This window comes from Triticum aestivum, chromosome 4A (genome assembly GCF_018294505.1).
Source record: "Triticum aestivum cultivar Chinese Spring chromosome 4A, IWGSC CS RefSeq v2.1, whole genome shotgun sequence".
NCBI lineage: Eukaryota > Viridiplantae > Streptophyta > Magnoliopsida > Poales > Poaceae > Triticum > Triticum aestivum.
The window spans coordinates 697,493,455-697,507,385 of NC_057803.1; the positions used below are offsets into that span (position 1 = coordinate 697,493,455).

The 13,931-nt window shown below is 39.2% G+C and overlaps 1 protein-coding gene across 1 annotated transcript; it reads right to left on the reverse strand.

Annotated features, from left to right (window-relative positions):
- Positions 1-211: 211 nt before the first annotated feature.
- Positions 212-12,017, reverse strand: LOC123084308 (uncharacterized). Its single transcript, XM_044505979.1, has 8 exons — positions 11,748-12,017; positions 11,617-11,682; positions 11,486-11,548; positions 11,197-11,280; positions 10,845-10,961; positions 10,592-10,759; positions 10,425-10,432; positions 212-356 (listed from the first exon to the last, which is right to left on the reverse strand). The coding sequence occupies exons 1-8, from the start codon at positions 11,961-11,963 to the stop codon at positions 212-214; spliced, it is 867 nt and encodes a 288-aa protein (XP_044361914.1). The 5' UTR covers positions 11,964-12,017.
- Between the last annotated feature and the right edge of the window lie 1,914 nt (positions 12,018-13,931).

Sequence of the window (13,931 nt, forward strand, 5' to 3'; positions counted from 1 at the left end):
AATAGTCGTACACTAATTAAATCCCCAATCTCTCTAATCTCTCCCCTGCCTCATCGATCTCACCCGCTGCCCCCCCGTGTTCGCCGTCCCCCTCGCCGCCCCCTCGCCTCCTTCGCCGTCCCCGAGCCGAGCCCCGAAGCTGCGCCCCCGCCCGCCTCCTCCTCTCTTCTCCCGCGACCTCCCCCTACCCCCTCTCAACCGCCCCGTCCCCTCAGCGCCGCCCGCCGTCTCCCCGAACCCTAGCTCCGCCGGCGTCGGGGACGACCACCTCGTCGGCCTCACCAGGCCGCAGGCCCTCAAGCCCCACGCCGTCCTCGGCCTCGCCCTCTCCACCGGCGGCGCCCCTTCCTCCGCCCCTGCAGCGCAGCAGCAGCAGTAAACAGCCAGGTAAGATGATGATGCATTTTCATTCAGTCTTTCTATTCAGTCTTTCTATTTGTACTACTTGTTTGTTGTGAAGCTAAGATGATGAGGACATGGAGCCTGTCTAGCTTAATTTTCAGTGCCATAGTGTGGTTTTGGAAGAAGATGAAAACACTGTGATAATATAGTGCAAAGCTATTGGCATTGTGCATGGCAAAGGCATTAACTGGTGATAAAAAGAGTGGTGGAAAGCAGTAATATATAGTGTGTTAAAAACAGGGTGAAGATAAGAATAAGACCAACATTATTTGAAGGGGGAAGGAGGAGTGGCTGCCACTGCACCACACACTGAAGCCACCATTGCTAAAATATCAGCTCCAGGGCCCACAACTTTGAGCTGTGACGTAGGACGACCAAATTAACCCTAGTACATCAGCAGCTAGCCCACATGCTCGGCAGCAACATTGCTAGCTTGAGTTTGACCGTCTATTTTCTAGGAATTACCACACACTTAAATTCAGTACCACTATCACTTTTGCTAATTGCTGTTTTGGCTGCTTGTTTTTTCCTTGCATTTATATTTTCACAGAAACTTTGCCTACTTTTGTGTACTATATATATAATGCACTAAAATACGGGGTATTTTCTTTCCAACAACTTTTGAGTGCACAACCATAGCCCTCCATTAAGAATGTGATCTGCAGAAAATAGTGGTAGGTGCAACTTCCAAGCCAGAACACTAGAAAACCAAAAGATTTCTCACAACTGTCGAAAATACCAGTCTACTTGTCAATGGACCAGTGGCTGATATGCTGCGTCTGCTTAAACATATTTGCCATGCAGCACATTATATGGCACTTCCCAGAAAGGCTATCAGGAACTAGATTCTGCTTGCCAAGATGGCTGACACAGTACCAAAATCTAGTTGGCTCTCCACCGATGGAAAGCCTTTTGGACGGCAGCACCTTTTTGTGCTACAAAATTGAAGTTAGGTTTTGTGGATAGAGCTCGCTGAGACTGAACCTATTTGGGGCCCAATACTAGCTCTTTAGAGGGTATACTGCTTTCTTTTCTTATCTTAAAACATGCTACAAGGGGCAAAGCATGGATGGTTGCCTTTCGGGTGCATCATCCCACTAACCCGGCCCGGCTGATGGCACTATCAACTTGTCTTTATCTCCATTTTTCTTGAGCACACACCTATCACGTATCATGTATGTAGTAGCAACATGCTGATGGGGAGGTGTAGCAGGATCATGACAAAATGTGCTGCTATCTTATTTCAAGATGCACATTTTCTCTCAAACTGACATGTTCTTAATATGGACTCTGTTTGATGATAGAGGTGTAGCAGGATCATTACAAAATCAGCTGTTATCTTATTCCAAGATGCAAATTTCCTCTGAAACTGACTGAACTGTTCTTAATTTTGCAGGTAGAGGGCAAGATAATTTGTTGGTTGTTTGCTGTCATGTTGTTATTACTTCCATTAGGGCATCTGTTGGTTCATTAACCTTTCTAACATCTGCATATTTCAGGTTTCTGAGGAGGTAAAGGAAGTGAAGTTCAGACAGTGCAGCAGCAGCAACACCTTCAAGGTGAGAAATATGTTCCTATTTATCTTTTTTTGCTCAAGTTCTTCAGTACATCATATAATATAGAGAAGTGCAGATCAAGTGGTACTTGTGATGATGTTGTAGGTACCCCGAGAGGCCCTTGAGTTTGCCGGAATGTCGATTAACTTCCGTTCCGGCAAATTCGGGTACTCCATATGTCCTATTTTCAGCAAAGGTAATGCTGAAATTTTCCGTGAATTTTAGCATTACTTTGCTAAAAATAGGACATATGGGGTACTTGCGACTAATGCCTGTTATCATGCATGGGTACTAATTGGTCTCTTCTGCTGCTTATCAGAGATGGCGGGAAGCAGCCACCGCCGATCTGCGACACCGCAGTACGAGTTGGATGCTTCCGAGTTCTTCACTATCATACTTGAGGCTTCAGTATCATCCATGACGCAGGTATATAAAACGAGAGATCTCCCCTTCACCCATCTCATTATGATATCTGTTGTTTGCTACATCACTCATTGTCCCAAACTGCAGAGGCTGCCTGACAGTTTTATGAACATGCTGATGGGTGAAGATCCGCCAAATAATGTGAAGCTGCGACAGGCCGGCAGCGGGTTTCGCAGGCAGTGGGATGTGCAGTTGGTGATCAAGAAGGGCCACATGTACTTGTCTCGTGGGTGGGAGAAGTTCTACCGTGCCTACGACCTGCAGCTGGGGTACTTCCTTCTCTTCAGGTACGACGACGACGCCAACATGCTCATCGTGAAGGTGTTCAACAAGACTATGTGTCGCATGCGCTACGCTGCCGATGATGATGCCGGTACGTTCTGCCTCTTCTTATTCCTCTACATTTGGCTTTGTCTCACATCGATTGTTAACGGTCATTGTTGCATTTTGGACAGGTAATGGGAGCAGCAGCAGCGACACTGGCTACAGCCAAAGCAGCAGCGACTATGGCTGTAGCGAAAGCAGCAGCGATTCTGGCTGTAGCGAAAGCAGCAGCGATTCTGGCAGCAGCATAGACAACAAGAAGGATGATCCGGACTGGAGTGCGGGAGAAGAGGAGCAGAGTGAGGATGAGGAGCTGCAGGATGACGATGGGCATCAGGCTGAGGATGACCTAGCGCTGGTGGTGGCTGACCAAGGGCAAGAGATGGTGGTGGCTGACCATGGGCAAGAGATGGAGGTGGCTGAGGATGACCTAGCGATGGTCCTGCCTGAAGGTGGCCTCGCGATGGTGGTGGTGCCTGACAATGACCACGCATCGGTGGTGGCGCCGGTGATCCCACAGCTGGGCGACATGACCACGCCAATTGTGGTAGAAGACTACATCACACTGCCTCCACTGCCTCCACCGCCTCGCCGCTCTAGGCGCATCAGGGAGAGGAAGGAGAAGAAGGAGAAGAACAATGCATGAGAACTGAACTTTGTCAGGTATGTCAGATCTCCTATAGGTTAGCTATCCAAAATGATATATATATACTTAGTTACCTATGTTATCTCTAATATGCTTAGTTTCCTATAGGTTAGCTTCATTTTTACCTAAGTTGGCTCTAATATACTAACTTAGAGCTTATATGCTTAGTTTCCTATAGGTTAGCTCCAAAATAACTTATGTTAGCACAAAATGATCAAGTTTACATAATAAGCTTATAGTCTTTTTCTTATTCTTCTTCTTTTCCAAAATGATATAGGTTAGCTTCATTTTACCTAAGTTGGCTCTAATATACTAACTAAGATCTTATATGCTTAGTTTTCTATAGGTTAGCTCCAAAATAACTTATGTTAGCACAAAATGATCAAGTTTACATAATAAGCTTATAGTCTTTTTCTTATTCTTCTTCTTTTTCAAAATGACATAGGTTAGCTTCATTTTACCTAAGTTGGCTCTAATATACTAACTAAGAGCTTATATGCTTAGTTTCCTATAGGTTAGCTCCAAAATAACTTATGTTAGCACAAAATGATCAAGTTTACATAATAAGCTTATAGTATTTTTCTTATTCTTCTTCTTTTCCAAAATGACATAGGTTAGCTTCATTTTACCTAAGTTGGCTCTAATATACTAACTTAGAGCTTATATGCTTAGTTTCCTATAGGTTAGCTCCAAAATAACTTATGTTAGCACAAAATGATCAATTTACATAATAAGCTTATAGTCTTCTTCTTATTCTTCTTCTTTTCCAAAACTCTTCTTATTCTTCTTCTAGTGTTCTTCTTCTTCTAGTATTCTTCTAGTCTTCTTCTTTTTCTTCTTCTAACTTCTTGTTTATCATTTTGCAGATTTGATTTAATTGACGGAAGCTTGCGTGGATGGAGTGCTTCTTTTCCATTTGTGTTTTTATTTTGTATCAATGTGAAACTTTTGTGAATTGATGGATAACGGTGTTGGATGAACAATGTGAAACTTTTGTAATATGTAACGACGGAACTATGTGTTGGCTATGTATGTATATATGATGAAACTTGTGTGTTGGATATGATTGTTATATGGATGCTTGTTGTATATATATGTGTTGAATATCTCATATGTGAAATAGTGACCTGAGATTAAGAAAAAACAAAAAAAAATTAAAAAAATTGTTACTAATGGCGCACTACCATGTGGTGCGCTATAAGTATAGCAGATAATAGTGGCGCACTATGGGCAATACTAATGGCGCACTACGTGGTGCGCCATTAGAATACCAGATTCTAATGGCGCACCAGTGGTGCGCCATTAGTAAAAAATTCTAGTGGCGTGATACTATTGGCGCACTGGTAATGCGCCATTAGTAGGCAAAACCAGTGCGCCATTAGTAGGCCTTTTCCTAGTAGTGTATAAACATCTGAATATTGGAACTACGATGGAGATAACATGTATTACTAAAAACAAAGTAAGACCTCATAGATTCAATGGTTACAATTGCAATAAATTTCATTATAAGCGTTTTGTATAAAAAGGCCATATACCTAGTTCTGTTGTCAAATACAACAAATGAACAATTTAAACAGTGACATGTATAACTCGATATGCCATCATTTATCTAAATTTTTGCACATGCAAAAGTACTAAAATATCATAAATCCACCAAAACATATATTATACGCCATTAGGCATGATTTTGAGAAATACAGGAAGTTCGTAATATATTAAATGTCGTAAGTACATGAAAATAGTTTATGCCAAGGCATCGTCGTTTTTTCTTAATCCCGGACATACAAATTATTTGTTAAACATGCAGATAATCTAAGATTTATCGCATATTAGAATAAAAAATATACAATATATAAATCACTTATGAAAAATAAACTGCCTGGCAGTGGTCAATTTCTAGATTTAGAGAATGCTACTTACCTAGCTTGCTGCAGGTTGGAAACAAATGTGATACAGATCCCCTCAGCTGGCCAGTTCTCCTACTCTTTGGATGTGTCGGGGATGAATACACCTCGACCTGTCAGCTAAGCAGTGTAGCACACCAATATTGGTTGGGCCCCACCATGTACAATCATTAAAATGTTGAAAAGGGATAAGAGCTCAAACAAAGTTTCTTTGATAGGGTAATTTGGATAGTTTTGTCGCTAAACAGAGTAAAAGGGTCAGGAACACACAATTAGGGGATAAGAAAGTGAGTTAACTATTTTGGGTTCCCTTTAACTTATTGGTCCTAGTGTTTCCGTAGTGTTATACTAATAATGCATATTGCTAAGAAGAATCAATATTTTTTTGGAGACATAGACACATGCACAAACCACGCGCACGTACTCACAAAGTGGAGCTCATCAATGAATAGTGTACATATCTGGTATGCTAAAAAATTTGTCTTTCGTAAAAAATCTTATATTTACTAATTGGAGGCACCATACGAGGCTCCACGTTGATCTTCAAAAACTAAGAAAAATGACCGTCTGGTCTTCAAATTAATTATTTTCCACCGTCGGATGCGGTGCCTCAAGAGTCCTTGGTAGTTTTCCCACATTAAGGCATCTTTAGAAAGAAAAAAAGAATGCATCTCCCGATCAGGTATCCTTCCTAGGCCGATCCAATCCAACAACTCAATAAACCTAGCGCTGCTCCACCTAATCATGTCGTCTTTCTCCTCCATCCAATCCAACTAGCCTCTTCCAATCCCCTTCTTCCACGACCTTGGCAATCTCCACTACTCCAACTACGCATCAACCCATCTTCCTTGAGGAAAAGTTCCTATCAATCCCCTTGGCTGCCATGTCCCGACCAAACTGCAATCCAGGATGTCCCGATCAATCTTAAGCGTAGAAGGAGGTGTATTCAAGTCATTTGAATCAAATCAGATGGAGGATTGATGCGCTGTAGTTTGTCACTCATATCCTCAAAGTGCAGGCAAGTAATCCACTATCTTTGAATATGTGATCACAGAACCTATTGTAGATGTCCATCTATTAACACAGTTCATGACTAAATCATGCACTCTAGGGAATGAGGGGGAACCAGAATGGTGTTCTGCATCTTCTCAAGTGGGAGCACACATTTTGCCGTAACCTTTTACCCTTCGAATCTCCCTACCTTCCAAGATCTGTACAAGCATCAGTCAAACATCTTTAGTTAATGAATTTATTTCACGGTAGTAGATGCAGTGCAGGAGGTGTCCCAACAACCGTTTGAAGTAGATCAGGTGGTTGCCACTATTGGTCACGCTGCTAAGCAAAAACTGCAGCCAACTGTCGACTGGCGGCAAGGTTGTTCACGTCCTGGATACAATTAGATATTGTTGCAGGTCACACCTTTATACCAGTAGATCAGATGGTTGCCACTATCAATCTGATGTGTAAAAGGAGGTGCATCAAAGTCATTTTAATCAAATCGGATGGAACATTGATACATCGGGAAAGTAGCTCTGTATCCTTTAATTATAAGCTTTAGATAATTTTCAGGCATATAATTTCTCTCCAAGTACTTCATGTTAGGTCAACTACTTTAATGCTGAGTTCTTCGATTGATTTTATAACTTGAACAGAAAATTGTCGAGATGCATTGGGCAATCTGGCATAGTTGGAAAAGGTAATATTGACTTAGTTATAGTTGGAAACCTATTAGGCTATCAGTATATGTTCAGTTTTCTCTCATGTTGGGTATATACATATTTCAGTCAAATATAATAAAATCAATAAATAGTTATGTAGTTGTAGTAGGCCGGTCATGGTGCATAGATTTGAGTTCATGAATATCATTGACCTACTAATTAATATTATCGTTATCTTTGAAGCTACTGCTTCTCATATGTTGGACTTCCTGATTTTAGTCCACCCAAAAAGAAGTTTGCCTTACAGTAATTTTTTGACTCTCAGTTCTGCTGATATTCTTTTGATTTGAAATATTTATATTTACCAATAATGAACTTTAAAAGGAAATTTATAGGTGTGTACAAGTCAACGAACAGAACAATGGCACTATTATATGTGGAATAAGAATACATATGTGCTGAGTACGATCATAAGCTCGAGTTGCTACTGTCCGCGTACCTTGGGCTCAACAACTATCCATCTCCATGTCCTCTTATTTGCTGCCGTATGTCTTTCCATCGTGCTACACACCCAAGGCCCAGACCACCAACTACATGATGGATGATGTTGCATCGATTATGTACAGCAGGGTCTGCGCTCTCTTGTTCGTGCTTCTTTGGCTCGCACTGGATCGATCGTCACATGTACTTCCATATAGTTGCAAACAATGGTTCAGTACGACCACTGCCTTCCTGCTTTAGCTTATCTATCCACTTTGCATAGGATGGCACCTAATAGCAAATATGAGGTAAGTTCTAACGGATGTCGACTAAATAGTCTAGTATTTCATAAAAATTGTATGGCATTTATAACTTGACCCTTCTGCTTTGATATTTGGTTTTCAGTTAGATGTTTTCAATTAGTGATATCATTGGAGGTGGCTTTAATTTTGACATTTGGCAGCAGAAGGATCAAATATTTGGGATAATAATTCTAAAGATGATCTAAAATATCCAGTTGTAAAGTGGGCATCTTGATTTTTCCTTTCATAATACTGTTATGCCTCTCTTCTTTCCTTCCGTCCTAGAATTGTTTTCTTCTACTAAATGATGCATGTGTTCAGTCCGTAATTTTTACTGCTTAAAGTATGCGGCTATATATTTTATTCCTATTAACTCAGTTTTATATACTGTGTGGCCTTCTAATTTAGGTATTCTCAACCTGCTGTAATATATCTTGGTGTATACTTAAGTATATGTTTCTGCTAACACATATGATAGCTATATTGCCTGCAACATTCAATGTACATGCTCAAATATAGTCAAATATTGCAATGACATATTGCGCTCATTGTCAAATTTGTTGCACGATCCGGTTAACATATCATCTTTGTTAGTTATTTCGTTATGTTTGACTAAGAAAAAGCTTTATTATACATTTGGTACGTAACTCATATTACACTTTAAGTTCCGTTCCAAGAGTCATCTGAATAAATGACATTGATAATGCTCATATCTCTTAATACCTCATGATCAAATTCATGTAAGAGAGTTCACAAAATTAAGGCCTCACAGGAACCGGATAAGTTTGGAAGAGAAAATAAATACATGATTGCCATATCATATGTTATGTTCATAAAGATCTCAACAAATAAGAGTATTGAATTGTTACCAATGGATGACTCAGAAGACACATTTGGAGACGAATTGAGAAAGGGAGTGAGGCAATGCGCCACAATTGCGATAATGTTTACTTCCTAATTTACTGTGATCTGCTTCACACATTTAGCTTATAAATTAATCAAATTTACACAAGCTCACAGCATTCAAGCTTTCTTAATTTTAAATGTTGTACTGATATATGAAGACAAAAAAGAAAACTACTTAAGAACGAGGTAAAAAATGGAAACAAAATTGGTGGAGACGACTCTATTGAAACTATCAATTTGCAAATTCTAATAGTGGCTTCAAGTATTTTGGGTATTTTGCAAAATAGCCAACCCGTGCAGTAGCACGGGTTGACGACTAGTGCACATAATCAAACTTGTTATATTATTGTGCGTACCTACCAAAGCATGAAATAGGTTGACAAACTTTTGATATACAGATGTGATGGCATTCTGTTCATTGATTATGGAAAGTTGAAGTGCCCCACAAAAGAATGAATGCTTACCAATATGTAGAAGGTACCTTAGGATGCAATAGGACACTAGCATTCACCATAGGGAGACAGAGTAAATACATCACCAACACTTGCACTTTTGTGAATAACGTTGTCCATATTTTCTCTCCCTTTACATATACCACTTCATCATGTTGATTCATCCGCACTTCTAACCAGTGATTCTCTTGTCTGGCATATATATGAGCACATAAGATAGGTAGCAACCACATAGACAGAGGAGACCATAATAAAGAACCAGATAAATATGTATGGAAAATTAGCAAACAACCATGGTGAGATATGAAGCCATTCAAATGGTTAGGTTCCCAACATGTTCGATGATACATTTCTGCTAGTACTAGTGCTAATGGACTAGCCACATACAAAGTAGCCTCAATGAGTCCCTCATGACACAGTTGATTATCCGGTAGCACTACTACAGGATTGGTCTCTTGTAACACGTTGATGTGCTACTACAGCTTAGATATTGTGTTACTGAAGCGCGCAGTAACACGTTTTTGTATGTGTTCCTGTAGGCTATGTTACTAGGTGGTGTCTATTGTAGCACATAAACATTGTTCCTATATGTATTTACAGGTGTTACAGTTGTATTGCTGCAACACAAGCCATATGTGTTACCGAAGGCCTTGGTAACACCTTTTTAGAACTATAGGCACACACTTTGTAACATGTTTTTCCTAGTGTAGCAACATCGTTAGTAACATGTTTTAACAAAACTGCAACACAATTAGTAATCATTGGCAGTAATTACAATAGGGCTTTGTAACGCGTTTTGATATTCCAGCAACACGATTTCTTTACTATAGCAACACAGTAGTAACATAATTTTGTACATATTGTAACATCTCTAGTGGTGATTGGTAGCAAACACAGTAACACCTTTTCCTAACTATAGTAACACAGCATAATTAGTCCAATGTGGTACTGCAAAAAATTTGTATGAAATATTGTATAAATATAGTTTTTTGTTTTTATACTTCCTCATAGTGAAAATCGATAAGCAATATGACATGGATACACAGTGTATACTATATAAAAGGACCATGGACATAAAGCTAGCATATGCACAAGAAAAATGATATAAAATATCAATAAGGTTCTTGCCATTCCATAGCATTTATAACAATGAACATATAGAAGATCCATATTGTAGCAAAAATAAAATACATTTCTCAACCCATTAATGTAAACTATAGTATGCGAAAGATTTCCTATAACTGAAACCATGTGACACCCCTATTCATGTTCACTAGAATGTGCCCCTCGGATCTTTCTTGCATGAATATGTCATATTTGCATCTTGATTCCTCATGAGCAGAAGCATCCGAATCAACTCAACCATTGAACCTGTCAATCTGGGGAAAAACAGTCACAACTACATTAAGTATAATGCAAATATAATTTAACAAAACTCAAGAAGTTAAATATTGACATACACAAGCTGAAGGCCAAGCAATTGTTAATCCAGAGGTGAAAGCATCGCCAATTGTCATACAATTTTCCCTTTCCCTTACCAAGTGCTCACATTCCTCAATAGGTTGATCAACTTGCACTTCTATGAACCGCCGACCTAGCTCAACGCCACCAACCATTTTTTTTGAACTACAACCCAAAATGCTAGCATGTGCCACATGCCTTTTGTTTGGAAATATTGAAGACTTCAGAATCACTTTTGTGCCAACCTAAAAAAGGTTCAAATTATAATTGGCACTAATCAAAATCAATTTTGTGAACACGAATCTAGTATAAACACACTATTTTTGTTACCTCCATGGAAGGACTACGTTTCTGCTTAGAGGACACATGGACTACAGACTTGTCTTGAGTGCTTTGTTTGTGTACTCTAGTCAAATTTCCATCCATATTCTCCCTGCTCTTTCTCATCTACAGAGAAACATAAGAGGAAAAAATGATTTATCATTGTGATCTTGCAATGTAAAGTTCACAGTGCATTTTATTCATCAAATATTACATGTGCCGACATCATTTTCTAACATTAGGAGAGTCCATTCCATGCAAATCAAACTTAAAATGCAAAAACTCATTCATTCATCATTCCTACGAAAAATTGTTTCCTATCAATGCTTAGCAAGCAGATTTCTCAAGAGATAACCATTACCTCTCTATCAAAAACAGCATGGGCTGGTGATGATGGTACTTGATATGAGAATTTATTGCAACCCTCATTTTCAAGATGATGCTTCTGTACAACAATATAAATAAATTAATAAGTATAGTGTATCATTTATACCATGAGTAATGAGAAGATTCTAACTTGTTTGCCCGACAGAATGTCATTATCTTTGTGTGTGCCATGTTGATGTGGGTTAGTTTTATTCTGCATTTTACGTGAAGAGGCATTCGTTTATAGAAAGTTATAAAGTGTACTAATAAATAAACAAATTTACCATTGTTGTATCTCTGGGATTGACCACTATGTGTTTTGCATCAGGTCCATTGGCATGAACTCTCTGCAAAATGAAATATTTATAAATAGAGATGAAAATGAACCAAAACATGTCGAATATATTGACAGTACCTTTCTTTTATTATTATGTAGTACTTCTGGATGAGATTCACCATTACCTACGGTTTGGAAATTTTCCTACAATAGAAATTAAACATGTTTCAGTAAAATACTTGTATGAATGCAACAAAAAACATATTTACCGTTGCCATTTTGTTCGTCCCACACACTTCATCTTTGTTTCTTAATGCATCAATGATTTGGTCTTGCTGTTCTATGCGTTGCTTTAGCTTTGCTATTTCCTCCCTAGCATCAGCCTCTTCATCATGTGATGAACCATTTGTTGTGGTCATATTGATGTTCTTGAGATAACGAGGTTTTCGACCATAAACTTGGTTAGGAACAGGAAGCAAGCCCATTCCATGTACTTTTCCAGGCTTTTCATTCCCCAAAACTTTGTGCAAGGCATCACCTTTCCATGCAACTCTTCCCTGGTCACTTTGTGCCAACTCTGGTTGTTCATCAATTACCTTTTCCAACTCAACCTGAAAGAGAAGAATAAAGCATATTGTACTTGTTGTATTCCGTGTTGACTTGATTGTGTAAAAATTGAATGTATAACGTACCACAAACTTATCTTTATCTTTGGCCTTTTTTGGTTTTCTGTGAGTCGCTAAGTAAACCTTCGCTCTATGTGGTTGTTTCTTCTCAGGGTCCTCTTGACGCTGCAAAACCAGAAGTGCGTTGATATGTAAAGAAAAGGCTGTGAAAAGTTAGAAAAAAATATATACTCACAAGGTCCTCAGCCCAACGAGCAAAACTCTTTGTCCCTGCTGTATGAGTTGTCTTCACCTTTGTACGACTTATTTTGTTCTTCTCACTTACTTCCTATTATAATTAAAATATAATGTCAATGCACTACTTAACAGCAGCACATATAGTCCAACTAAATGACAGAGAGCTTACCCTTCCTTCCTTAGACTTCCAAAATTTGACAAGTTCACGCCATTGGTCACTATCCACATATTCTGGACAAAGCTTATACAAAGATTTTCTTTTCTTGTTTGCATTAAAGAAAATTTTCTTCACACCAGCCTTGAATCTTCTCCAATCTCGCCCGGTAGTTTTTAGTATCCACTTGTCACACTTAGCAGGGTACAAGAACTTTGTCTGCATTTCAGGAAATAATGAATAAGCGTAAACAACAAATGTACGAAGGCAAACTAATAATATGCTAGCTAATATAACTGATTTTCTTCTTCTGTCAGATAAGACTACCTGTACACACTGAAGTATTGTGTCAGCCCCACCATCCTTCTTGACATTACGCCAGTCCTTTTTGTCAAGTGGACAATAACCCCGAAGTCTAGCTATTGTGCCAAGAAATTTCCCCAGGACTCCACCTTCGTCCCCAATAGGCTGGCCAAGATGATTGCATTTTACAACTATCCGCGCACCATCTGGCATGTTCCAAACAGCCGGTAAGGATGTTCCCCTACGCTTACCGTCACCTGTGGAATTTGTTTACAACAATACTAATTAACTAAAGGCCACATATATTACATTATGTGCTTGCAAAGCACTGAGTGAATAAGGAAAGTAAGGCTACTAATGGAATGGCCAAGAACAAAGGCCAATAATAGCAAAGTACATTTTAGATTTGACATGCATGTATTGTCGGATTAATAAAGAAAATTGGGTAAGTATATATATATGGAGCTTGTTTGTTAAGTAAGTGCAAGCCAACTTAAAATTGTTGATCCTTCTTAATTAATATCATACCAGAAATATTGTCGACGCGATCATCTCGACGACCAACTTGATCCTCATTATCCTCCAATTCTTGTGTTTCGGACACTGAATCACGTGACAGCAGAGAATGCTCACTATTGTCACAATCCCCATTGGTGTACTCAGCGCGGCTCTGAACCACATTCAACCTTTTTGATTTACCACCGTTCCTGACAATCAATTCATGCACCATTTAATCTGTTAATTACAAGGATAGATAGTAATTTATTTGACCAAGTAGGCTAAGCATGACATGTTCCTACAAAACTGAAATCGTTATTGAGCTTACGGTTGCTATTACTTTGTGACGTCGCCGCCCTAGTTTTTGCTGCTCCTTTATCGAAGACAACCTCCTCCTCCTCTAAGCTGGTAATCGGTCCATCATCCTCACGTTGAGGGTCTGATGGAGCAACATCAATGTTTGCCTCCTCGTTGAACACATACAACTGGACCTTCTTCTCATTGGTATGTTCTGATATCATTCTGCTCACATGAATGTCATTATCAATGCGAACCAGATAGCCTCTACCACGCGGGTATTTCTTCCTGTAATACAAGAAATCATATGCCGGTGAGAAGCCAACTTCTTCGATCAA